Here is a 27,213-nt window from a genome sequence, read left to right on the forward strand (position 1 = left end):
CCTCTACCTCTCGCTCTGCCTCTAAAGTTTCCGTAACCTGCCCTGGGTAAGTCTCTCTCGTACTGCTCTCTTTGCGGACACTCGTTTCTCCAATGCCCTTCTTCCTTGCAATACGCGCACTGATTCCTACTCAAAGGCTCCCTATTCCATCTACTATCGCCTCTATCTGGGCCCCGTCTATCTACGCCTGTGATCGCTACCGCTAGCATATCTGCCTTTTTACGCATTCTTGCGCTCTTCCTCTTTCTTCGTCTCTGTTTCCCTGTTCATGTACACTTTATTCGCTACCTCCATTAGTTGGGTGATAGACATACCTGCAAACCCTTCTGTAGCTTGCGCTTAATATCTCCGTAAGCTTGGCTGACAAAGGCGGAGTTCACCATTCGGGAATTATCTGCGTCTTCCGGATTAAAGGGGGTATACAAGCGGTATGCCTCCAATAATCGGTCATAAAAGACACTGGGCGCTTCATCACTTTTCTGAATCACCTCAACTGTCTTCGACATATTAATGGCTTTCTTTCCTCCGGCTTTCATGCCAGCAATTATAGCGTCTCTATAGGCTCTGAGTTGAACCATATCAGCACCATTTACATTCCAGTCGGGATCGGTGTTAGGATAATGTGTTGCGGCCCATGCTGCTGGATTGGCTTGATTCAAAGCACGGGCTCTGTCCTCTAGCGCTTTAATGGCCGCTTGGTTAATCCTTTTCCTTTCCTCATTATTTAACAAAGTCATTAATAACTGCTGGCAATCAGCCCATGTCGGGTTATGTGTCTGAACTATTGAGGTGAACAGATCGGTCATAGCTTGTGGTTTCTCAGTGTACGAGGAATTGTGGGTCTTCCAATTTAAGAGATCGGTAGTCGTGAACGGGACATATACGAAGACTGGGTCAGCATGTGCCATTTGACCTGCGGCATCGATATAGGCTGACCCGGGATTCAGACGAAGAGGCATCTGATAATGTTTTAATTGTTGGGTACCGGTCAGTTGTCGGGTTAGTATGGGGCTACGTGGAGGAGCGTCAGTTATGGGTTCCAGTCGGGGAGAAATAGGGCATGAGGATGTGGGAGCTTGGTTTTGGGAAAAAATAGTAAATAAAACACTTCGAGCCGAGCTAGAAGAAGCTTGACCGGAAGTCTGAAGTGGCGCCAAATCAGGATATTCAGATCTAATGGGGGTTGGCTCTAGTTCCGAAAGGGGAGATTTAGTACGAGAGGGGGTGGATTCTGTTCTGGAGGAGGAAGCGGAAGTGGATGAGGGCAATGAGGGAAGGGGTGCAGGACTTCCTGCATTTGCGTCACTTCCTCTTAAAGGAAAGTAAGGGGGCGGCAAAGGGATCTCGGACTCAGGGGGCGTGTCCAAAATGGGCCTAATACCAGTCCTAGTGGACAAACAAGTCCTAGCCACCATGAGGCGACATTGCTCCTCGTGGCATGTCTGGATCCATTTTGGCGAGTCATTTACGGCCTGTCTCCAACAATCAATATAAGGAAACTGCCCGTAAAGTTCAGGCCTACCCGATACAGCCACGTGTAAGCGCTGTACCAGAGTTGGATCCAAACTGCCACGTGGCGGCCATGCCGCAACCAAAGTAGGCCACTCCCTAGTACACAAAGTGACCAAACGTACAGGAGACATTTTAACCCCAAAATCACATGTTTTGAATCCCTTTTTAAAATTCTTCACCATACAACCTAAGGGATCCGGAATCGTTGACTGCGACGCGCCCATACTTATCAATGGAACGTCGCTGACAACGAATACTATGCACGCGTACTATTCAACAGTCACACCCGTTTCCTCTGGCAACAGCACCACGTGGTACGGTTACCAAGTGAAACGTACACAATAACACAATAAACACTCAGGGAATTCCCGTACACACACAGCTGTTACACCAGTCACTAAATAATCAATATTATGCCCTTTGGCGAAACTATACAGTCACCCACGCTATAATTCTCTATATATGAATTACCCGTCTATAACACACCCCAGTAACATCGTCTTTTACAAATAGCGGTTACAGTACGGTTAGCATAGGTCAAAGCACAATTTAAGGTCACAATACAATTATTAGTGGTTATGGTGTTAAACATGCAATGGACGACAGTGATTAGTACTTATATACAGTGTCAGTAAATATACAGGGTTATGGTACCGTGCACTATGATACAGCAACACACTATTAACACTCTCGCTAGACGGCTGAGCTCGCGCTATCTAACAAGATATACGCTTTACTAAACAATCTTTAACACATTTACAATTCCCAACTAAACTATTGGCCAGTACCTTGAATGGACTACCTAAAACTATCTACATCCGTTTTGGTTAGCCACACTGCCCAAGCACCACATATAGCGAGCTAGAGGACCGAATTTACACAGACGCCTCTTAGTCGATTACTATCAAAAATCTAGTGGGTTCCAAATTTACACGCCTTCCCACTTAGCCAAGATAGGTTGAGAGCTAGCGAACCGAATTTACACAGATGCCGCTTAGTCTCCCGGTCCCTCCGACCTAGCGAACAAAATATACACCCTAGAACGCTAGTCTAGACAAGACACCGGTGTCCGGCTAGGGCTATTTACACCAGAACCCCGCCTGACTAACAAAATCAAACGGTCTGACTAAAGAGCGTTCGATCGAGCGGTGCGCCTTCGCTCCTTCCCTCCGACAGAGGGGGCAGATTCCATACACAATTCAAACCCCTTATGGGCCTACCGCACAATCGGTATACCCCTAGTGGGTCTGCCGTCTAAAACAGCAGTTGTCTTACCTCCTCGTTCCTGAACCTGAGTTCACACTCATCGACGGGGACACCCCAGCACTTCTTACGTAGAGGCCGATGATCTCCTGGACAACAGACCAGTGGCGCCGAGACGAAGGGAGGTCCACGCAGAAGTTCAGGGGTGCAGCCGTAGAGAACGTGGGCAAAGATAGACCGTCTCACGCCTCTGCCTCTCAGCTACCGTTGAACGATGAGCTTCCCGGCCAATGCACCAAATGATACCGGAGAAACTGACGGAAGCGAAGCACAGAGAGATGGACACAGGTTTCTTCAGGAAGGAAGAGATTCTTTATTGGATCACCGATCGGGACTCAGAGGGACTAGTGTCACCAAAATACAGCAAGTTCTGAGCCCCGGACAATAGTGCAGGCTCCTTATATAGGCACATAACTCCTCCCATATTAAGCTCCACCCGCACATTCTCTTGACCAATCAATACAAATAAGAATTAACTTCCTGCTTGACCGCATGGCCTGTCCAGCACAATGGAGGAGGGAAATACTACATCCTGTATTCTTGCACATGCTCCGTACACTACTGATCGTATCTTGCCTCGTGCAACCAACTGATCGATACGTCAGCATATGCACGTACACATGCCACGTGGTAATCTCGGCCTACTAAATTTATTTTTACCGAGATTCCACCACACCGTCTAGGCCCTTACGATCTGCTGAAGACTTACGTGTATCTTCTGTCCGTACTCCCACCTCTGATGCTCACCTTCAATATTTCTCGAGGGCTGCACCGTTCCTGTAGAACTCTCTTCCCTCCTCCGTTAGATGCTCACCCAGTCTCCACTTCTTCAAAAAATCGTTAAAAACCCACTTCTTCATAAAAGCATATCACTTAAACGGTTAATAGCTCCCGACTGTTTCCTATTCTGCAACTGTCACTAGTCTAATACTATCCTTACTTTTTTGTGACATTATTCCCCACTCCCTCTAGCTTGTAAGCTCATTGAGCAGGGCCCTCAGCCCCTCTGTTCTTGTGTGTCCAACTTGTCTGGTTACAACTACATGTCTGTTTGTCCACCCATTATAAAGCAATGCGGAATTTGATGGTGCTATATAAGTAGCATAATATATTTAGCAATAATATTTACTAGTTTCTATTCTATGGTGCTGTATGCATTTTATGCACGGCAGTAAATTTGTCTTTGTCCATTTGCCTCTGACATTTGGAAGTACTAAATACATGGTTTAACTTTTCAACTAGTGGAAAGTGTAAGTAATTGAATATGTTGATGTTCCATTTACTGTATAGCTCGTTTGCCTTACATGGAGGTGTGATACTACTATTACTTGTTTTGTAAGAATTGCTGCAAGGACTTGTACCTTATCTCTAAGCAGTGTGTTTAGGTGTGTTTACCCCGAAACCTTTTGGCTCATCGTGGTCTCTGAAGCACTGCAATTGGAAAGCATTACTGTGATATTTAAATGACCTTCAATCTTTTGGCAGGGTACAAATAATCTTTTGAGTGTAGTGTTCGCTATTGACTGTATTGTATAAGAAATATTTTGCCTTTATCTATTTACAGATAAAGAATTGTTCATAATATAGTTTCACACTGGATTTCAACTATAATACTAAAGTACTTGGTAATGACATTCTAACAACTTTACAGATTCAGGACAGTGCATTAATAGGAGGCAGTAAATGGCGTTGCTCACCTACTCATTAGTATATATCCAGAACACCTTGCAAACCGTTTGGAAATACCCAGTAGCTGCTTTGAGATCTGATTAAAAGAAATATTACTTTTAGTAGTTAAGCCCCCATAACTTAATCTCAATTGTTTAGTGATCATAGACCCGGTCTTGCTTTATAGGTATGTACTGTGCTAAAGAATTTCCCTCGATGATCCACCTGAGAGAGGCTGAAAGTGTCACGATGTACGTGACCTATCTCCAGCTTATACAGGAAAAGCTTCCTTATTAGGAAGATGGTGACCATAGAGGGACTTGAGAGGATGGGCACTGTAAAGAGGGTCAACAGTTTGTTTTCCTGGCACTATAGAATCCCTTTAACCTATGCCGTTAAACCACTTTCAAAGCCGGTTTTCTGGCACTATAGAATCCTACAGTGCCACCCTCCCGCGGCGCCTCCTCCCACGGTGCTAAAGGGTTTAAAAAACCCTTCAGTCACCTGAATCCAGTGCCGATGTCCCACGGCACTGGGTTAGGCTCCCCCTCATTCCTCCCCCACCAACGGCAGCCGGTGGGGGAGACCTAATGCGCACTTGCGTTAGGATTTCCCTATAGGAAAGCATTAAGCAATGCTTTCCTATGGAATCCGGTGATCCAGCGTAATTTAAATGACCAAAAGTCGTCTAAGCACCTGTAATTTCCGTTTAGTTGGTGACTGGCAGACCGCCACTAGAGGTGGCGTTAACCCTGCAAGGTAATTGTTGCAGTTTTTCTGTAGGGATAAGGGACATGGGATATTGCACCCAGACCTCTTCAGTGGGCTGAAGTTGTCTGGGTGTCTACAGTGTCTCTTTAAGATGATGCCCAAAAACCTGCAGACCCCATTACTACTTAACTGAGAGATCTTTTAATCTTCTCCAGAGTAATATGTTACTACGCGTCTCATACAAAGTACTGTCCCTCTTGTCTTGGGTTTTCTACACAGGAGAAACTTGTCTGTCACCAATGATTGTTGTCCTGATATGGGTGAAATTGATACTGCTGCTGTGGACATTTAACTTCTACTTGATGATGAATGGGGTGCTGTGCAGTGATTGCCTGGAGCACCCTGGTTTGATACAGATTTGGTGGATGGTACCCACAGCCTACTAGCAACATTACTACAGCCTGTAGTGGTTATGGTGCTTGGACTTCCTCTTTCAAAATTTCTTAGGGATGCCAAAGGCCTGGTTTGACTGATTCACTGCAGTACCAACAAATGAAAAATAGATTAAAAGGTACTCCCATTTTAAATTTGTTGTAAATCCCTAGGCTTTGCTCTGTGAGAAACGGGCTCTTGCCAAGGTAACAAGTAACTGATGTTCACTTATACAAAAACTGTCATAATTCTCTGTGTAATATTTTTTTTTATTCTTTATTTCATTTTTTGTGAAACAAGGGTTGGGGTTACATATGGGAAGGGAGGTATCAAAAAGTACATTTGTTCGTTTTTATTGTAGCTATGTTGAACATGTTATACACATTACAGTGAAATTCCGTACAGGTTAACCTTTGTTAGGGTGCACATGTCGTGTAGAGGGCCTGAACTTTTGTCCTTCTGGGTGTCCTGGTGTAGGTGTTCTTGTAGTTTATTTGTGGTGGGTTGGACCTGCTGGGTGCTGAGCAGGGAGTGTTGTTATGGGCTGTTGTGTTCAGAGCTTTTAGGTTCCTGTACTTGGACTTCCAATCGTCGTGTGTGTGTCAGAGGGGGGTTTTGGGTGAAATGTTCTGTGTAATATTTTTAATGCATACATCTTTTTAGAGGATTTTCTTCCTTAGTCTTGCTCTATAGGAGCAGACAACAAATGTTGCTTATTAGAGAGGCCTCTGCACAAAGAGGGCTAAAAACAAACTACCTCAGTTAAGGATTGGTAAACCAGGGATGCACTGAAGTTTTTAAAGTAATGCACAACAAGGCTATATATCAATACAGAAAATAAAAGATTGTATGCAAAACAATTATGACCATTCTCCTTTTTACAAGGGTTATTCAAGCTCCATATCCACTACAACTTATAGTGATTATTATAGTGCTGGAATGCTATGGTTGATGTCAGACTGTCTTCAAGTGAGTTGACAAAAACATATGGATTCCCTGACATCTGAAAGCCCATTCCCTTAGCTGAAGTCATACCGAGCAATTCTCCGATTATTTGTATGGGATAAGCAGAATCTGTTGGACAGAAATATTTCCAGCTTCTTTGGTAACGCCAAACTGACATAGGACACCCCCGCTCAATGCGGCGGACAGGAGACACCGTACGTACGACACAACCCTACATAATGCCATAAGGACCCCTACCCGACGTAAGTACACGAACTACCGAGACACGGAGGGGGACACCAAGGTAAGCCACCCAGGGGAGGAAAAAGCACACAGGGAACAGAAACCTAACACTTCGCAACGATACACACACACACATACACTCAACTAAGGCCCGTCAAACCTAACAAAGAGAGATACCAAAATACGGGAACGGGCACCACTCACCGACCACCGATGGACACAAGACCTCGGCTTAGCCAAATAGGGAAAAGCACACGGGAACCGAATCAGCCACACAGATAGACGCACCACATTAGCTTGCCACCCAGGACCGAAGCAGCCACCCTTAGTGGCGGAGATACCAATTCGGCCAGAGCACACAATGACAACCAGATACCCAAACAAGCTAAAAAGAAGCGGAACCTAGAGTCCCGCAGCGCCCAGAGCACACAAATTACCGAGACTCTCATAGCCGAAGGTAGGGCAACATAGCCAGACACACTCACAAACTACACCTATTACAAGACCAAACGAGATTAGGGTATAGCCAAACACGACCACAACACGACAAGAGACACAAGGCAGTGGATACTCGGCAGCACGGGTAACATACCAAAACACGTACTGGAGCAACACAATACAGGTAAAAAGCTTGATACATGCCCCTCAGAAGAGAAGGCACTGGGTAGAAACACTCTACCAAAGATCACCAGAGTAGACAAGACAACGGTGCGCCATGAGCACTAACAGGGTCAAGTGCGAACAACTGACCAAGCATAAGCAAACTGTCTTTACACCAGCATGAACCAGCAGGCCTCTGCGTAGGCTTCGTAATGCATACTGACAAATGCACCGAATATATGCGCCCCTGCGTGGGCAACCCATGCTTACTCATACACGAAGAAGCCACACGCACATATGCTACGGCAACAATAAGAAGACAAAAAACTAGAACATACAGCCGTAAAAATACTCAGAGGGCATAGACCAGTTGACAATATGAACCAATAAGATATGTCATGTTATACAAGCTAAGACTAATTCGCTTCTGCGTAAGCGACAAACTGTTTATACCTTTACTCACCATTGCTTATGCCCCTGCGTGGGCAAATATTTGCTTTACTATAACTCAGTTCGATATATGCGTTTATATTGTGACAACAATAAAAATATTCAAAACAAACTGACATAGGCTTCCTTATGGGGAGCCTTTCCACTTTGCCATGTTTTTTTAGATAAAGCTCCCTATTCCATTTTAATGTTAATTTGTGTTATGTAAGTGGCAACCTGGCTTTTATAATCAGGGGATTGAAGAATTTCACTTGTTTTAACACTTTACTTGGCAATCCTAAGTATCTGCACTGAAGACTAATATTTAACTTGCCTATCGGACCATGTATTGTAAAATATGAAATAAATGACCAGTGGTAGTCCATAAGAGTGCACTGTGTATTCTGCATGAATTTGAGATCTGAAACACGATGAGTTGAAGGCTATTAAGCTGTACAACTTAACTAATAATAACCCTGTTGACTGATTAGATCTAAGTAATGTATTTAGTTGCTGCTTTTTGAAGCATCTCTGAAGTGCAAACAGCAGATGAACCAGCTGATGATATGCTTCTTTTCACAGGGTGACCTGAAGTCTTATTTAAGTAATGAACGAGAGAGGCTGAATGGAGAAGCTGAAATTATGTTGCTTCAACGTATGGCTTGTGAAATTGCAGCTGGACTTGCCATCATGCACAAGCACAATTTTGTACACAGGTATGTGCACATTTAAGAATTTCACTTTGCAATAAAAGACAACATTTTGCCCAGGGAACGTTTACTTTTTAAAATCTAATTACTTAAAATGCGTTTTTTGTTTTGTTTTTTATTACATTATATTTTCATTTGCATACTGGATGGGTCATCAGATAATATTCAATTAATTTGTTTGTGAAATCTTTGTCCCAGCTGTTATATATCATTCCTATTGCAGCCCTCTTTATAAGGGATATGGAAGAGTTAATTTATGTAAACTAGTCAAGCTGTTATGAAAAGAATACAAATATCCAACTCCCAAAAATACGAAAAATGTATATGAAAAAATACGAGGGGGGAGGGGATTTAGATGATTTGGAGTTTGACAGTAACTAATGACTTCAAACATTTCTTCAGCTGCTTTGTCCTTAATGAGTCTATGTAGACTTACTAGAGACTTCTTGCTGATGCATACTTTAAGCATTTTATGCTTATTAACATCCCACAATTACCCTTTCTTAAACTGCTGCTTTTCAGATAGCAGAAGGTGATGTTGTTGAGTAGCTTCTTTAAAGGAACACTATAGTGTCAGGAATACGAACTTGTATTTCTGGGGACCGGAATAGAAGTAGGTCGGGCAGCGGTTTGCCGCGACCAAGGTAAGTATAAGATTTTTGTGTCGGCATAGTCTCTATGTTTCAGTGCGGCCACGCCGTCAGAATTGCGGGGAGCCGTGACAATTCCATAATATTCTTCTCATATTACTGCTTCTCTTTAAAGCAAAACTCAAAGCGCCATTACCATTTCAGTGCATTGTAGTTATGGTTCCAGTAGTGAACAGTTTGACTTCTTACCAGGTGTCTCACTGTCTGAGAGCGATCAGCTGACACGTTCAGCCAATGAGCTAGCCCTGCATTTCTGGGTGTAGCTTAGAAGAGCTAAAGTAAGCTCCTGCTTAGTAGGTTCCAGCTCTTGGAAGTAGTGGAGGTGGCGAACGGCGCCCAGCAGCCCACAGGAAAGACGTCAAACTGTTCTAATGGAGTATTTTTGGGTCAAAGCTGCTGCCCCTGTAATTGTGCTGTTGAAAACAGTTCTGTTTTTGAAACACTGCACTGTATATATTTTGCAATACCCATGCTTACTAGTTACGGTCAGACAGCTGCTAAGGCCTTCCAACATACTTTTACATGCGCATGCAATTTCTGATTCTAATCGATTCAGTATGTTTCTACCAGATGCATTTTACGGTCAATGCTTCATAGAGAAGCATTAATATGGAAATTCCAAGGGATTTCTGCACATGCATCCTGGAAACTCAATGCTTCTGAGAAGCATCTGATTTGGACACAGATTGTGAAGCTTGGAGGATCTGTTGCAGTGGGGAGATTCTCAAGGCTCTAGATCATAGGTAAAATAGATTACAATTTTTTTTATTTATTTTTTTTAAGGAAAAAAAGAAAGTTGACGGAGAAGTGCAGTAGTCTAAAATGGTTTAAACAAAAAAAAATGTATACTATCAGCAAGGCTTAAATTTGTAGTCCTATGCTAATCACCAGGCCTTAAATCTTACTCGCCGTTGCAAATATACCCTCCGTGGCTGGATTTCCTCTAACCAGGGATAAATTTTCACGCTCCAATGGGGATGTTCTTATTTTTTTTTTTTTTTAATACTTAACACACTATGTGTGAAGACCTAAACTAAATTTCAATAGCAATTTTGTTGCATGAATTTGTGCTGGCCTGCATATTTATTTTCCCCCCTTTTTACTCCCAGATATCTGACTTTGAGTTGTTTGTTGTCCCGTGACCTCTTGCATAAAGAGATCTGTCTAGACCAGTGTTCCCAAACCAATCCTCAAGACCCACCAACAGTGCAGATTTTGTCAGAACCTCCGTTGGAATAAAACGGGAAAATGCATAAATCCTGGATTGTTAGTGGGTCATAAGGACTGGTTCTGGAACCACTGGTCTAGACCTTGCCTAATCTATCTTATGATGCAGACTACATGGTTTCCTGAAAAAGTGTATACTACAAAATGCATTTGAACTTGATTTTTATAATTTTTGGTTTCGGCTTCATAAAAGACTTTAAGTGCCCTGTACAAACTTAGAAACCAGAGAAACACTAATTTGTTTTTATATTTTTCAGTAGTAACTGTTTAGATTGTCCTCCGATACCATAAAACCAATGAGAATTTTTACTTGATATTGATGATACCCTGCTGACGGACTCGACTAATACTGTCCAAATTTGGATGGAATTGATATTTCTAATGTGGTAGTAGTAATGGGTGGCCCTTCTTTGTTCTTTCACATGGTCTGACTGTAGTGAACGAAGCATATTCTTAAATAACATTTATTGCGTGACCAGCATGCTTGTTATGAAACTGAGAATCCATAACTCAGACGAACCTTGTGCTAAGATAAGGTGCTATCCAATTACACAACTCTTGTAAGTAAATTGTCTAGTGACAGATGCTTCAGACCATCACAGCAAAATGTGCTTGATTTACACTTTTAACAATATACTAACATGCATTCTGAATTACGGTACATAAATATTTTTGTAATTCATTTGATTGCTATTTAAAAGCGAAAACTACAATTTTCCTTTTTCCATATGAAATTGGAGAAATCTAAAATAATCACCTGCTTCTGACACATCTGACTTATGTGGAACCATAATATTTATTAGTTAATATTTATATCCCTCCCCTTTAATCAAATCTGCAAAAAAGTTGTGAACGTTGGTATTTACTTCAAATGAGTTCATGAAGTTAATGTACATGTAAAGTCTTAAAGCATCTCCTAAGATAATGGCGCACTGGCTTTAAATACCTAGTTTGCAGTTTACCAAATATTGAATTTGCGATCCATGTTTTTTGAATGACTGATCTGTTTAAAAAATGTACTTGAAAATGATTCTGTTTGCTGTTATCCGTTATGTTCTTAAAGTGTTATGTCTCTTCTTAATGGAGACTTCAAGTACCATAGTAGCCTTTGTACTTTCTATAGGTTACATGGAAGTCTCATGTCTCTTTGTGTGAATCTCCCTCTCTCAGTTGTCACAGGGAGAGGGTTATGCTTCCACCTGATTACCAAAGTTATTTTATGGTATTGTGTGCATGCTGGGCCTGTGCACGCTATACTCAAATTTATCTGTTGGCTGTGTCACTGATGCCTACTTGTGTGGGCGCTTTTAGGCGTATACCGGTTTGTCATTGACTAGATTGTCTTCTGATTTAGGATAAGGGTGTGTAGATAATGGGTATTAGGAATGCAACTGCAATTCATGTTGGAAAACAGAGCGTTCTAAAACCATATTTGCTCATAACCGTTTCTAAAACCTTTTTTATATGTTCGGCAACATTATCTGGGAGTTGTCACAATTAACAGGTTTACATAGTTAAATGGTTACTCCAACCACCACAATCTCGTATGCTTTTAGAAGTAGTCATGGTGGTAGGAGTCAATATGTTCCGCGTTTCTTCTGGAAATTCTGCACAAACTGAGATATATTTGCACCTTGGTGCCAAAATTTCCATCATTCGCCAGTGCTGAATTGGATTTTTTTATTTATTTTATATACCCTTCCTTCACCCACTTCCTCTCCTACCCCTTCTCACTGGGTGTGCATGCGCTCTGAGATGGGCAAACAGTACACTCAAATGCTTCTCTGAGAAGCATTTGATTGGGTCACGAACAGGCACTGCAAATGTCAGTCAGGGCATGGAGGGCAGCACTGTGAACTTTGCTTGGCTGGATTCCAGGTAAGTTTAACCCTTTATTTTTAGTTTATGGGGCGGGTTGATAATGAAAATCCAATAGTGGCCACTGAATATGTGTGGTAATCTTTGATTATTTTCAGGCTCTGTAGGTCATTATGATTCCACCTCAATTATTTCCACAACACTATTAAATGAGCAGATGCATATTAATTATCCACTTATTATTTGTACACTTTCATTAAACAAACATTCTGTACGGCAGTTGTTATGAAGATTAAATATACACAGGGTACTGGTGGATGTGTGTGTACCTACACATATTGCACTTGTGAGTTGTGTTTATATGCATACTTTTGTATACTTTAAACGTGCTTTCTTGGTTTCCTTGAACTTGCATTGTATTATACATCATGTAAATTCAGAATCCTTGCAGATCACTAATTCTTGAGCAATGTCATCAAGTGTCTATTGTATTATACGAATGGCAATATATTGTCTACTGGTCACACATAGAATGGTCTTGTCTTCTGACTATTGTAGGTCCTTCGACTGCTAAAAAATTTGAAGCAAACCAATTTTATTTTTTTTAATTTATGTATGTAGATCTATCAACCCATCTCCCTTTCCAACCTGGAAATGCAAGATGTTTGCTTCTGGCAACAATATCCTGATGCTGTCTGAGTGTGAGGCGAATCTCCAGCATCAGTGATTTTGTTGTTAGTAGTAAATTAAAGCAGCCAAGTCACTAGCCTATGGATTATGTTACAGTCCTTTCTTTTTATTGATATTGCTGTGAAGATCACACCTTTTCTATTTTGTGTGTGTATATGTATGTGTGTGTGTATATATATTCATCTCTCATGTCAATTGTTCAATTTATTTTAATAGGTAATTTATTTTAGATTTTTGCCAATATATCACTTTTAAATTGCCATGTAATGTGTTTACCGGGATATGTGAAAATGCATTCCTTGTCTTATATTACTAATTTAAATACATAAATCCATGGTATAAAACTTTTTTTCTTGCAATTGTTTTCCATTGTGAGTTTTAAAATGTGTATAGCAGGTCTCAAATAATGATGTGCAGAATGTATTGAACCTCTTTTTTTCAAGGTGCATAAATGTAGTTAAAGGATGAGGAGGTACACATTAGATTTTAAGTGAAGCAAGAGGAAAATACTTTGGTTAAAAAAAAAAAAAAAAAGAGAAATTTTATTCTTTGTAATTGAAAAGCCACCTATCCAGCCAAAAGCGGAAAGGCTGTATTAGAATAGGAGCGGAAAATAAATATTCCTGCTGACTAAGAAGCCCTTCATTTTTAGACTCTCCTGCCACTTGGCTGGAGTAAGGAATAGCAGACTTTCATCAGGAGGACTTATTGAGCATTTGCCCCTCCTATCCGTAAGCCTCTGCCAAACAAGGAAAACCCTTGTTCCTATATATACACTAATTAACATTTTAAAATTACACTGGACATCGAACTGTCGCACACATCCTGTGTTTTTCACGGTTATGTCTGTAATCAAGGTTTAAACCCTTGCCATCAAGCATGTATAAGGTCACTTTTTTCACTTAAAGGGTAATTTAAGATGCAATTTCCAGTGTCTGTTTTGAAACCTGTTCTTGAAATGTATGAAAGGTTAAATATCACTCCTGAATGCTCTGCTGAACAGTCTATGTACTTTAGGTTTAACATGTCTAGTTTGTGCAAATAATAATTTCATTTGAGCATGTTTGTTTTAACAATATTGGCTTTAAAGAAAATATACTCTTGTTTTTACCTAAACTTTGTCTTGTATTGACTAATTTTGGAAGGCAAACACAAAATTTGGAATGACTTTTTTGTTTTAGTTTTTTTAAACAATTCTGAACATGGCATTAGCATGGTGACCCCATTATCAAGTGCAAAAATTATCTTGCTGGCTGCTGTTTTTAAAGGGACACTGTAGTCACCAAAACAACATTCGCTTAATGAAACCGTTTCGGTCATATAGATCATGCTCCTGCAGTCTCACTGCTCAATCCTCTGCCATTTAGGAGTTAAATCCCGTTGTTTATGAACCCTAGTCACACCTTCCTGCATGTGACTTGCACAGCCTTCCTAAACACTTCCTGTAAAGTCATCCAAAAATGATCCTTCCTTTATTGCAAGTTCTGTTTAATTTAGACTTTCGTGTCCCCTGCTATGTTAATAGGTTGCTAGACCCTGCAAGAGCCTCCTGTATGTGATTAAAGTTCAATTTAGAGATTGAGATACAATTGTTTAAGATAAATTACATTTGATTGAAAGTGAAAATAGTATTTTTTTCATGCAGGCTGTGCCAATCAGAGCCAGGGGAGGTGTGACAAGGGCTGGATAAACAGAAACAAAGTGATTTAACTCCTAAATGGCAGTGAATTGAGCAGTGAAACCTGAAAAGTATGATCTATACACTAAAACTGCTTCATTAAAGGACCACTCTAGGCACCCAGACCACTTCAGCTTAATGAGGTGGTCTGGGTGCCAGGTCCCTCTAGGATTAACCCTTTTTATTATAAACATAGCAGTTTCAGAGAAGCGTCCATAGGAAAGCATTATAAATGCTTTCCTATGCGACCGGCTGAATGCGAGCGCGGCTCCTGCCGCGCATGCGCATTCAGCCGATGACGTCGCAAGGAAGAAGGAGAGGAGGAGGAAAGCTCCCCGCCCGGCGCTGGAGAAAGAGGTAAGTTTAACCCCTTCCTCCCCCCAGAGCCCGGCGGGAGTGGGTCCCTGAGGGTGGGGGCACCCTCAGGGCACTCTAGTGCCAGGAAAACAAGTGTGTTTTCCTGGCACTAGAGTGGTCCTTTAACCCCTTAAGGACCAAACTTTTGGAATAAAAGGGAATCATGACGTGTCACACACGTCATGTGTCCTTAAGGGGTTAAGCTAAAGTTGTTTAGGTGACTATAGTGTTCCTTTAATATAAAAAATGCTGACATAAATTCTGACAAGTAACTTGCACTGTGGGAAGTAGGGGTGAATTGGTTTTGCCTATTGCAGTCCTTGGGGATACACTGAAACAGCAAAGTGTGAACCACTGTTGGTTTCTTACCCACAGGAGTTAAATGTTATAGGCTCCACAAAAAACTTAATGAAGCAGTTTTGCTGTATAGATCATGTCCTTGCATTCTCAATCCTCTATCAGTCATTTTAAAGTTGAATTACTTACTTTATATAGGCCTAGTCACACCTAGTGTGGGTAGGGCTGCATAAACAGAAATAAAAGTAATTTAACTCCTCAATGGCAGAGAATTGAGCAATGAGACTTCAGAGGCATGATAGATACACTAAAACAGCTGCATTAAGCTAAAGATAGTTTGTCTATAGTATTTCTTAATATCTACTGTTTGTTAAATGTGTATTCCACATTTAATATCTCTACTGCTGTCTTTAAACTTAGTGTTTTGTTTCACTTTTTGTAAGAGCCTTTTTTCCCTCTTTCATAATCCACAATGCTTCTGTTTATTTTTCAGTGATCTAGCCTTACGAAACTGCTTTGTTACATCAGATTTAACAGTAAAAATAGGAGACTATGGAATAGGACTCAGTAGATATAAGGTAAGCCGTTTTTAAAATAAAACAAACAAACGCAAGGCGCTTTAATTACCAATAAAGTGCTTAATCATATAAGTGCTTATTATAACATAGCTTCATACTTCATAAATAAAGCAAACTATTCCTAGCCAAACCAGTGATGCGCTAAAACATCTACTTATGCATTATTTGTAGCTTCACCTTAAAAACATTTTAATCCTGTGAAGGATTAAAACCACTGTTTAATGCAGAATCCTGTTTAATGCAGAATGTCTATTCAGCCTTTGTCCACATCACAAAAAATAATTTTCTGCTTTTGGACAGCACTCACATAAAGCAGAGCCACATCTGCCCGGCTCTAGATAAAACAAACTTGAGAGGGGCACAAATCCCACAATGGCTCCAGTAGATAAAGCAGAGGAAGCAAAAAAGGACAGAATAACTTTATATACCACTCTTATTTTATTCATATAAACAAGTACTTAAAAAATCCATGTGAGTTCACAGCAAAGTAAACTCGCTAAATGCATTATATTATGTAAAAGCTCCGGGCTTGATAAGAGCCGATCATGTGTGCTTCCATTTCTCTCGTAATTGTCCTACCTCTCTTTCATTGCTTATATTACTACAATTCGTAGAAGTCTAAAACAACTTGATATCACACCTTATAAATATACACATAATGTCCAAAATTGTAACAATAAATGTAATCTTAAACCACATTATATTACACACATTGCACACAGTTCTACCGATACATTACTAAATATAATTACTTCTAAAACACAATGGTTTTGTTTTAGAAGTGATTGTATAAGGTTGCGTCTTTATCGATGCAGTATTTTTGTATCCAAGAGAATTCTGCATCATTTTTTTATTTTTTTTATATATATATATATGTGTGTGTGTGTGTATATATATATTTTATATTTTTATGCCGATGATACTCCGAAGTATAAATGTTTTTTAACTTATTCACTTTTTTTTTCTTCAAGTCAAAGCGCATGATTGGTTTGGTGTATAGGAGCTTCACTGACTGCTTTTCAGATAGCTCACAATTTGTTTTTGTTCAGTCAGAGTACAAAAATGGCATAATGTTCATCTTATGCTCTTTTTTTATTTTTTTCTGATTTACATTTATTGCTCTTGTCTGCTCTGCAACTCGTACACACGAAGGAAAGAATGATGGCAGCAATAATAATTTTGTTTGTTGCAAAATAATCTTTCCCCTCTGCCATTATTATCTGCAAACAATATAAATATTTTTGCTTTTCTTATTTACATCTTTTTTTTTTTTTTCCTTCTTGCCTCATGAACATTTTAGGATGATTACATTGAGACCTCTGAACAGAAGCGAATTCCAATTAGATGGATGGCTCCTGAACTGGTGACATGCTACCAAGATCGGATCATTGTAGCAGATCAAACTCGACCTAGTAACATATGGTATGGAACAAATGTATTCTGACTGCTTAGTAGTTCCTTGGTAGAAGTTTTTTTTTTTTTTTTTTTTTAGAAATGTATCAATGATTTAAAAAAAAAAAAAAAAAAAAAAAAATATATATATATATATATATATATATATATTTATATCTATCTATATCTATCTCAGAGTGGAATGCCATGTGTTTGTGTTCAGTAATTCTAATGTTTGTACCTCAGATTTTTCGTAAATGTGAAATAAGTCTTATTTTGTCCTATAACTGGGGATCACGCTTATATTATGACTCATGGTCCTTATTTAAGTGTTTTCTTTAGCACCCCCTTCTTTTTATTGCAAAATATTTTATAAACGTGGACTGTTGCAATCTCATCACTTACAACCATGGGCGTCCGCATGGGGGGGCAAGAAGGGGGCATTTGCCCCCTTTCCCCCTGGATTTTTCACTATGTCCCCTCCCCACAGGCAATTTTCCCTCTGACTGTGACAGCTCAGTCCGATGGAAAGAAGGAGGGAGGTGCTTAGGCTAAGAGGGGGGTGGAGGGCGCACTGTGAGGCTCTCTTCCGAATACCCACCATTTTCGTGCCTCTATGCAACCACCCCTGCATTCAGGCTCAGCCTCCCTTCGCAAGCTTCACCTCCCACACTCATGCTGCTGACCAAGGAAGAGGACAATGGAGACCACCTCCCAGTGCTCCCAGTACTTGTCTGTAGGGACAGTGTGTGTCAGTGAGCTTGTCTGTAGGGACAGTGTGTGTCAGTGAGCTTGTCTGTAGGGACAGTATGTGTCAGTGAGCTTGTCTGTAGGGACAGTGTGTGTCAGTGAGCTTGTCTGTAGGGACAGTGTCAGTGAGCTTGTCTGTAGGGACCGTGTGTGTCAGTGAGCTTGTCTGTAGGGACCGTGTGTGTGTCAGTGAGCTTGTCTGTAGGGACAGTGTGTGTGACAGTAAGCTTGTCTGTAGGGACAGTGTGTGTGTCAGTGAGCTTGTCTGTAGGGACAGTGTGTGTGTCAGTGAGCTTGTCTGTAGGGACAGTGTGTGTCAGTGAGCTTGTCTGTAGGGACAGTGTGTCAGTGAGCTTGTCTGTAGGGACAGTGTGTGTCAGTGAGCTTGTCTGTAGGGACAGTGTGTGTGTCAGTGAGCTTGTCTGTAGGGACAGTGTGTGTGTCAGTGAGCTTGTCTGTAGGGACAGTGTGTGTCAGTGAGCTTGTCTGTAGGGACAGTGTGTGTGTCAGTGAGCTTGTCTGTAGGGACAGTGTGTGTGTCAGTGAGCTTGTCTGTAGGGACCGTGTGTGTCAGTGAGCTTGTCTGTAGGGACCGTGTGTGTGTGTCAGTGAGCTTGTCTGTAGGGACCGTGTGTGTGTGTCAGTGAGCTTGTCTGTAGGGACCGTGTGTGTGTCAGTGAGCTTGTCTGTAGGGACCGTGTGTGTGACAGTAAGCTTGTCTGTAGGGACAGTGTGTGTGACAGTAAGCTTGTCTGTAGGGACAGTGTGTGTGTCAGTGAGCTTGTCTGTAGGGACAGTGTGTGTGTCAGTGAGCTTGTCTGTAGGGACAGTGTGTGTGACAGTAAGCTTGTCTGTAGTGAGCGTGTATGTGTGACAGTAAGCTTGTCTGTAGTAACCTTGTGTGTGTACCTGTAAGCTTGTCTGTCAGTGAGCCTATTTATGTGTATCAGTGAGCTTGATTTTTTTTTTTATGTCAATAAGCTTGTGTATCAATGAGATTGTCTATCTGTTTGTCTGTGAGCCTGTGTCAATGAGCTTTGTATGTGTCTGCATGTGAGTATGCTTACTTTATAATTACATTTTTTACACTGACAGAACCAATATTTGGAATTTGAAAAAAGAAACATACCAATAAAATATGTATAGACAGACACTCTCTCTCTGGTACAATGACTTATCGGGCTGGCATTCCTTGTTTTTCAGGGCTACTTTGTATCCTTAGTCCAGCCCTGCAAAAAGGTGCAGAGCATGCATGACATTACATTTATGCCCCACCTCCCCCCTCCTGGAAAAATTCCTGCGGGCGCCCATGCTTACAACTATACACCGTAATAAAATGCAAGTCTTTCAGATTTAACTAACTCTTCGTTTTTTTTTTTTTTTTTTTTTTTTTTTTATAACCAGGTCTCTTGGTGTCACTCTTTGGGAACTTTTTCATAACTGTACAACACCTTATGAAGAGCTTTCGGACAATGAAGTCTTAACTCATGTCGTAAAAGAAAAAGATGTTAAACTTCCAAAACCTCAGCTAGACCAACCATATGCGGACAGATGGTAATAAACATGACAACTTAATTCCAATTATTCTTTGAGTATGGTTTTCCCCTTCTTTTCGTTATATGAATGCCTGTCTGAAAATAGATTTTATACATTCCAAAAATCCTATGGTTTCAGTTTTTGAATAGCTAATCATATTAAAGGGAAACTCCAGTGCCAGGAAAACGATCCGTTTTCCTGGCACTGGAGGGTCCCTCTCCCTCCCACCTCCCAATCCCCGGTTACTGAAGGGGTGAAAAAAATGTCCCACGTCGCTGCCTGCTCCTCCCCCGCCGCTCCACCTTCTTCCTCTGTCGGCCGGTGGGCGAGACTGATCCCGCCCACCAGCCGAGGAGACCTAATGCGCATGCGCGGCAATGCCGCACCCCATAGGAAAGCATTGAAAATGAATTTCAATGCTTCCCTATGGGGAATAGAGCGACGCTGGAGGTCCTCACACAGCGTGAGGACGTCCAGCGACGCTCTAGCACAGATAATCTGTGCTAGGGACCAGGAAGTTCCCTCTAGTGGCTGTCTAGTATAAAAAAAAACTGCAATAATTACACTTGCAGGGTTAAGGGTAGTGGGAGTTGGCACCCAGACCACTCCAATGAGCAGAAGTGGTCTGGGTGCCTGGTGTGTCCCTTTAACTCACAAGATAACTGTGTTTATTAATGCCACAAAAAGCAAATTTTATACATGCATGACATGGCTTCCCCTTTAAGTTAGTATTTTCTTGGTAAGTTAAATTGTGCACTGTTTAAAGGTATGCATCGGAGAGAGTACTCAATTTGCAGTGCGTAATATTTATTTTAAAAACACACACACACACACACACACAAAATACATTGAAACTTAGTCTTCTGAAAAGAAGAGTCAACAGGTGATGTAAAAAATAGTCTCAGTTGGGGGGGTCTCTGCATTTAATTTTTTTATTTTTACAAAGATCCTCTACCCCCTGTCTGTTCCTTGACATGTCCACTGTATGGCTTGTATAAACGTACCTGAATGTGTCCTCCTTTGGCACTCCCATCTTCCTTCTTATTTAAAAGCAGATAACTATGCCAGGACCATTGTCATAATTTTTGCACTCTTGTTGTTTATTAATATTATGTGTTTATGTAAAATTCTAGTCCTACAACACTGGTAGTTTAAAAATTTGCAAAGGTATTCTCTCATCCTTAAATCTGATCTCCCCCAGTGACATCCTGTCCAAAAGTTAATTATATAAAACATTGCAAGGTACTATTAATCCAGTAGTACTCACATCCAGCATGTTGCCAAATCCTGTAGATTCCATCTTAAAAACATAGCCCGCATCCGCCCCTTTCTTGCACCAGATACTACCAAGGAGCTTGTCCATGCTCTAGTAATTTCCCGCATGGATTATTGTAACCCTCTCCTGATTGGTCTCCCCAATAGCCGTACTGCACCCTTACAGTCCGTAATGAATGCTGCTGCTAGATTGATTTTCCTCTCTAGTCGTTTCTCTCACACCTCACCCCTCTGCCAGTCCTTACATTGGCTTCCTGTATGCTATAGGAGTCAATTCAAGGTACTAACTCACACCTATAAAGCACTGAACAACTCTAGCCCCTCTTATATCTCCTCACAGATCCATAGGTATGTCCCTTCTCGGTCTCTCCGTTCTGCCCGTGACCACCTCCTGTCCGTTGTCCGCACTCGTACGGCCAACTCGCGCTTGCAGGACTTCTCACGGGCGGCTCCCTTCCTATGGAATAGCCTGCCTACCGCCATCAGACTCTCCCCTAGTCTTGCATCTTTTAAGAAGTGCCTTAAAACCCATCTCTTTAGGAAAGCTTATGGCCTCCAAGACTAACCCTTACCTCACATACCTGTCTCTTGCCCTCTCCTAAAGGGCAGCCCACCTTATTTGATTGTAAATTCCTGCCCTAATGTGTTTTACACCCCACCTCCTATAGAATGTAAGCTCGTTTGAGCAGGGTCCTCTTCAACCTATTGTTCCTGTAAGTTTATTTGTAATTGTCCTATTTATAGTTAAATCCCCCTCTCATAATATTGTAAAGCGCTACGGAATCTGTTGGCGCTATATAAATGGCAATAATAAATAAATAAAAATAAATTAATATCAATGTAAGAGGGTTGTTCCATCTCTAGTGGTCCAATAATTGTAAAGTTGGTTTTAGAATTTTCTAACTTTGTTTTTGCCTCCATGTAACGGCATCACCCCCCCGTTATTTTGTTTTCTGTTTTGATTTTTATTTGACTTTGTTTAACCACAACGGCCATCTTTTGTCATGCCACACTACATATTTTGGACCAAAATATATTTTTAGAGCACATTTCAAGGTACATGTACATATATAAATATTTTGCACCTTCTTGGTCCTTTACAGTAATTATGTTTGACATACCACAGCTTATGCTTGTCAGTGAGGTCTAAAATGTTACTATGTTTAATATTGGCAGCAAACAAGACGACTTGTCTCTGCATGTGTGGGTGTGTCCAAACCTGCAAGTCTGTGGACACAGCTCGTCAGAGATTGGCTGCATTCATATGAGTTAGATGCTCGGAGTTGAAGTGTTAGTTGATGAGTGAATAGATTTAATCCAGATGTGGAGCTTGAAATTTGTGTCAATCAGAAACATAATTACTGTAAATGACCATTTTTATTCATTATGCTTGTATCACATCATTCCATTTCACAAAATACATGAATAATATAAGCTTTTGTCCAGATTTCTTGCTGACCTAGTTGTGTAACCAGTGGAATCGCAAACTGAACATTTTGACAGAAGAAAGTTAATATAGAGGACTCCATACCTGAGTGATTCAACCCCAAAGTGAGGGGAAATATAAAAAAAAATGGCATGTCCTAGTCCCCATAAAAAAGAGAAGTTTCATACCTTAAATATTATGCATGCACACTATACTTTTTTATTTATTTTTTATTTTAAGGTATTCCCTAAATAAAAATTACCCACGTCTGGGGTTGCTGTATCTCTCATGCAGAGAGAGCTGGCCTGTATTTTGAATCTGTTCTGCTCTTTTGGGTGGAATCAGTCTGCGTGGCCTGGTTCTCCCTGCAATGGCAGAAGATGAGCTAAAACCAGCTTGAGAACGGAGCGGGGACCCACCGTAGGGCAGGCTTATTGAGCTGTTGTCCGTTCTCAGCACTCTCTTGCGACTTGTTTTTTTGCTCTCCTAAATAAAATAAAAAATTAGGATGGAGGCCTTTCCATCATACATTGATCATAAAAGTATTGTAATGGTTACTGTTACCATTCTTTTAACTTAAAATGCCATGTTGGGAATTTTTAGATAGATCCCCCTCCATTTAAATTATAAAGGAAAAATAGTATTAAACTTACCCTGAATACAGCGCTGGGCAAAAACTCACGGCGCTGACCCCCATCCAACATCACAGCAGCACTTGCATTGTCAAATTACAGGCTTCTCATATATAAACTCTGCACATCCAGACTCGTATTGCTTCTAATCACTGAAATGGTCATGCTAGTTGGAGGAACCCTTTAAGTCTAATGAACAAGAATGTGCAAACAATTTCAATGTGTACACTGTAATGTGTTCTAGAGATCAGTTTTTGGTCCAAGTTGCTTCGACTATTCCTCAAATGAGAGATTCAGATTTCCGTAAACAATTACATTTTATGAGTCATGATACAAAGATGGCCCTTGTTAAACCAAGTAAAATAAACCAGTGGTTTTGCAATAACAATACACAGAGGTAACCATTCAAAATAAATACATGCTCTATGACTCTTCCTATGATCTCTAAGATGGATTACCCCAAGACATTTTTTTTGTTGGTTAAAATGTATATATCTCTTGTAAGTTCCTAGTGGTTGCTTATAAAGCCTCCTTTACCCATAAAACGTTCTGTGCTTCGTCATTGCTTTAGGTTTTTTTTGTTTTGTTTTGTTTTTTTATATAGATGCTAATGTATGAGTCCAATCCATAAAAATGAAACCTGTTTTGTCTTATTAATTTTAGAAAGTGGCTTGGCACCAATGTCTGTATTGTACTTAGTTTCCAAAAGATTATCTAGAAGGTTAGAATTCAAAGTGAATTTCAAATGTAAGGCCAAAGTAGCCGAATTGAAAGCATTCTTTGCTCAGGGAATGTTTCTATTTATACCCTGAATTTGCCTTGAAATCTCACTTTAGCGAATAACTCTGTAAATTTTTGCAGACTGACTTGTATTGCTTTTCTGCTTGATTACATTTTCTGATATTTTAATTCTTTCCATGAACATTTGAAGCAACGTCAGTTTTATGTGGTTTGTGTCTAATAAAATATGCTTAGTTCACATGTGGGAACAACAAATGAGAAATCTTAGATTTACTTATACAAATACTTGGCAATGTGCTACACTTGATTAAATCTGCTACATATTACTTTATTGTACAATAATTTAGTAAAATTGTTTTTTTTTTTTTTTTTATTTTATAATTTTGTTCAAAAATCTGCAGATGTGCATTGGCCGACATGTATGGCAGTCCACCTTTTATATGTACAGGCAAACAAATTTATGAAATTTGGGCCTAACTTTAGACCACTTTCAAATTAGAATTCTTAAAGTTTTTCAAACGAGAATTCTTTGTCATTTTTATATTCTTCAATTGACTTTCATGATAAAATGATCAGGTGCCGGATTGCATGCAAGTAGGAGCAAATTCTGTAAATTAATAAATTTTGTCATTCCTTTCTTTAAGGTTCGAAGTTTTGCAGTTCTGCTGGCTACCTCCTGACAAACGGCTTACTGCTGAAGAAGTCCACAGACTACTCACGTACCTCCGTATGCAAAGCCAGAAGGAGACCGAAGTAGACTTTGAACAGCGTTGGAATTATCTTAAGCCAAACACGAATAATCGACAACCGTCAGCAAATAATCTGGCATTTCCAATCTTAGAACACTTCAGTGGCGATGAACTAAGCCATGAACTGGATGAAGTGCTTACTGTAACTGAAACTAGCCAGGGACTCAGTTTTGAGTACGTGTGGGAGGCAGCCAAAGAAGATCACTTTGAAGAGCACAGTCAAACGGACTCTGATCACACGGTGAATTATAATAGTATATTTTTCCCTGTGCCTGTAGATGTTTTGCATAAGCCTGTTTCTGACCTTGGTCAAGGAAAACGGGAACACGTCAGCAGAGATGATACCCTGGCTGTCCCAGAGGTAGTGCCAGTATTTGATGCCCACAATGTTTCTGTAGCAAATGATTATTACATTCAGTTAGAGGAGCAAGGTGAAAGCAATTTGGACTTTGATAACCATGCTCCTGTTTCTAGAGAACTTAAAGGGGAAAATTTGCAATTCATTGCTCTCAATGATCTTCATGCCGGTAGGATAAAGATGAATCTCTCACCAAAAAGAGTGGAACAGTCCAGTATTCCAGAATATCTGCATGTATCTAGTCGTACAAATGTTCCATTCAATAATGTAGTCCAGGACTTGGAGATGACAGAAACTCTTCCAAGTAAAAAATTAGATTGTGATATGTCCGGACATAATGGCATCTTTTCAGATTCTGAGTCTTCTCAGCGATATTTAAATGTTCGTCCTATTGTGGATGGAAAGCAGAGTTTAGAGACTGAAAACTTTCCATTAGGGGATATTACAGACTTGAATCTAGAATTACAGAATTTTGAGGAACTTTCAGAAAATTTTCTCTTCCTTAAAGAGAAGAATTTATTGTCAAATAATATATCCGACAACGATCCTTTGTCTCAACAGTCAGCTGGCTTGGAGAGAAACAGTTCAGGCAATACATTTAACAAATTGCACAGAAATAGTTTGGACTTTGAGCTAAAATTGGCTGAACTGAACACCTCTTTACTTGAGAAATCAAGTCCTATTTCCTTGGATAATAGATTAACCAAGGCAAATCTCACATCACCTGAGCGGACGCCGACTTCATCAGTCCCGGAAAGCCCAGATCTTAATTCTGAAAAGATTTTTAGTTTTTTCAGGGCTTTAGACTCTGATTCAAGACCCAATTCAAGTACTGAAAGTATACATGCAAATCTTCAGTCTGTGAGCCAGAAAGATGGTTTGAAAAACTTATTTGATTCTGGTAACCACATTTTTGTGGATGAAACTATTGATTTGTACGTATCATCTGACACAGAAAATATTCAGCAAAGTAAAGGTGGGCAAGGTTGCCTTGGCTCTATAGAAAATTGTACTAGTCTAAACAATGACAAAACTGTAAAGAATGTAAATGAGGAATTTGTTTCAAATAAAACTGCTTCGTCTGATTCAGCAAGTCAAGATAGCCTTCTGGATGACAGTATATCAAACTTTACCCAATCGTTGGTGCCATCCATAGGAACTCCAGACTCTCTAGACTCATTAGATGTTCAAAATGTTTTAGAATCCTTAGAAACAGAGCATACACATAATGTGCCATCTGACAAACCTGCAGATAGTGGGTATGAAACTGAGAATCTGGAATCTCCAGAATGGACCTCTCATGCGAATACTATGGAAAATTCTGATGAGAGGAACAGTGTCTCAACAATTGTAACTCCAACTATTGTCATCTCTGAGGTTACAGAAAATGATTTTGAAATGGATAACGATCAAGATGATCTGACTCAGAGATCTTCAAATGGTGGACGAAGCACTTACCGGGACTCTGCTTACTTTTCAGATGACAATGAATCTGAGAAAAAGCCTGATATAGCTACAGATATATCGGTTTTGCCAGCCAAAAGTCCTGAAATGGATACAGCTTTTGTTGCTGAAGTGAGCATGGTTCACATCCACCCAAGTCAATCAGTAGAAGAAGAGCAATTGGAAAATAGACAATCAAGTCCTGGTAACATTGAAGAGCTGGGCCAGCCAGTAGAGTGGGATGGACTTGTGTCTGAGAATTTAGAAAAGAATGACCAAAAACCTTTTCTACCAAATACATCCCTTGTTATTGACAGCACTTTGGATGATGGGGAAGAAGATATTGTCAATCCATTTGGACCTTCAGAAGTTGTTTGTTCAATGGATTCAATTAAAGGTAACTCACTCTTCAGTCACAATGAAGGCCAAAAGTTGAAAGAACCAGATATGGAGGGGAAATATCTTGGTAAACTGGACACATCAGGGCTTATTGATTTGTCAGAGGATGGAATGGATGCTGATGAGGAAGATGAAAACAGTGATGATTCAGATGATGATATTAGAGCTTTCAACCTGCACAGTTTTAGTTCAGATAGTGATGATGAAATAGACCATCCAGTTCCTGTAGTTTACATGGAAAAGGACGATGGAAAGAACTTGAAGAGTTTGATCAAAAGGAATAAACCTACATCAAATAAACTTGCAATCAATGAGAAAAAGAGAAAAAAAGCAGTGTGTTTTTTTGACGACGTCACAGTTTATGTGTTTGATCAGGTAAGATTTTTTTTTTCATTTTTCATTTTTCATTTTATGGGCATGGCTTGTTACAGAAAATATAGTTTCTTGTAAAAAATTTTGGAAACATTTCCAGGACATACTTGAAAAAGAGAGAAATCTCAATGTATCCTTCCTGGTGTGAAATGTTTTATAAATGCATAAATTGGATGGTACTTATAACTTTTTCTCTCAGGTATTAATACTTTGTATTAGGGCCTAAGTTTTCCACATTAACAGTGTTGAGCCAGGGCCGGTGCAAGGATTTTTACCACCCCATTCGCTTCACCCACTTATTTAGACTGACACACGCCAAGTCAAGTAGACAA

At 40.2% G+C, this 27,213-nt stretch overlaps 1 protein-coding gene across 1 annotated transcript in view; it reads left to right on the plus strand.

Moving 5' to 3' along the window:
- Nucleotides 1–27,213, plus strand: part of LMTK2 (lemur tyrosine kinase 2) — an 86,573-nt gene that overhangs the window by 47,573 nt on the left and 11,787 nt on the right. The window contains exons 7-11 of the mRNA XM_063430342.1: nt 8,386–8,519; nt 15,724–15,808; nt 17,109–17,230; nt 19,355–19,504; nt 24,205–26,884. Coding sequence (XP_063286412.1) covers nt 8,386–8,519; nt 15,724–15,808; nt 17,109–17,230; nt 19,355–19,504; nt 24,205–26,884 — 3,171 coding nt within the window. The remainder of the gene's footprint in view (nt 1–8,385; nt 8,520–15,723; nt 15,809–17,108; nt 17,231–19,354; nt 19,505–24,204; nt 26,885–27,213) is intronic.

Source organism: Pelobates fuscus, chromosome 8, assembly GCF_036172605.1.
Source record: "Pelobates fuscus isolate aPelFus1 chromosome 8, aPelFus1.pri, whole genome shotgun sequence".
NCBI lineage: Eukaryota > Metazoa > Chordata > Amphibia > Anura > Pelobatidae > Pelobates > Pelobates fuscus.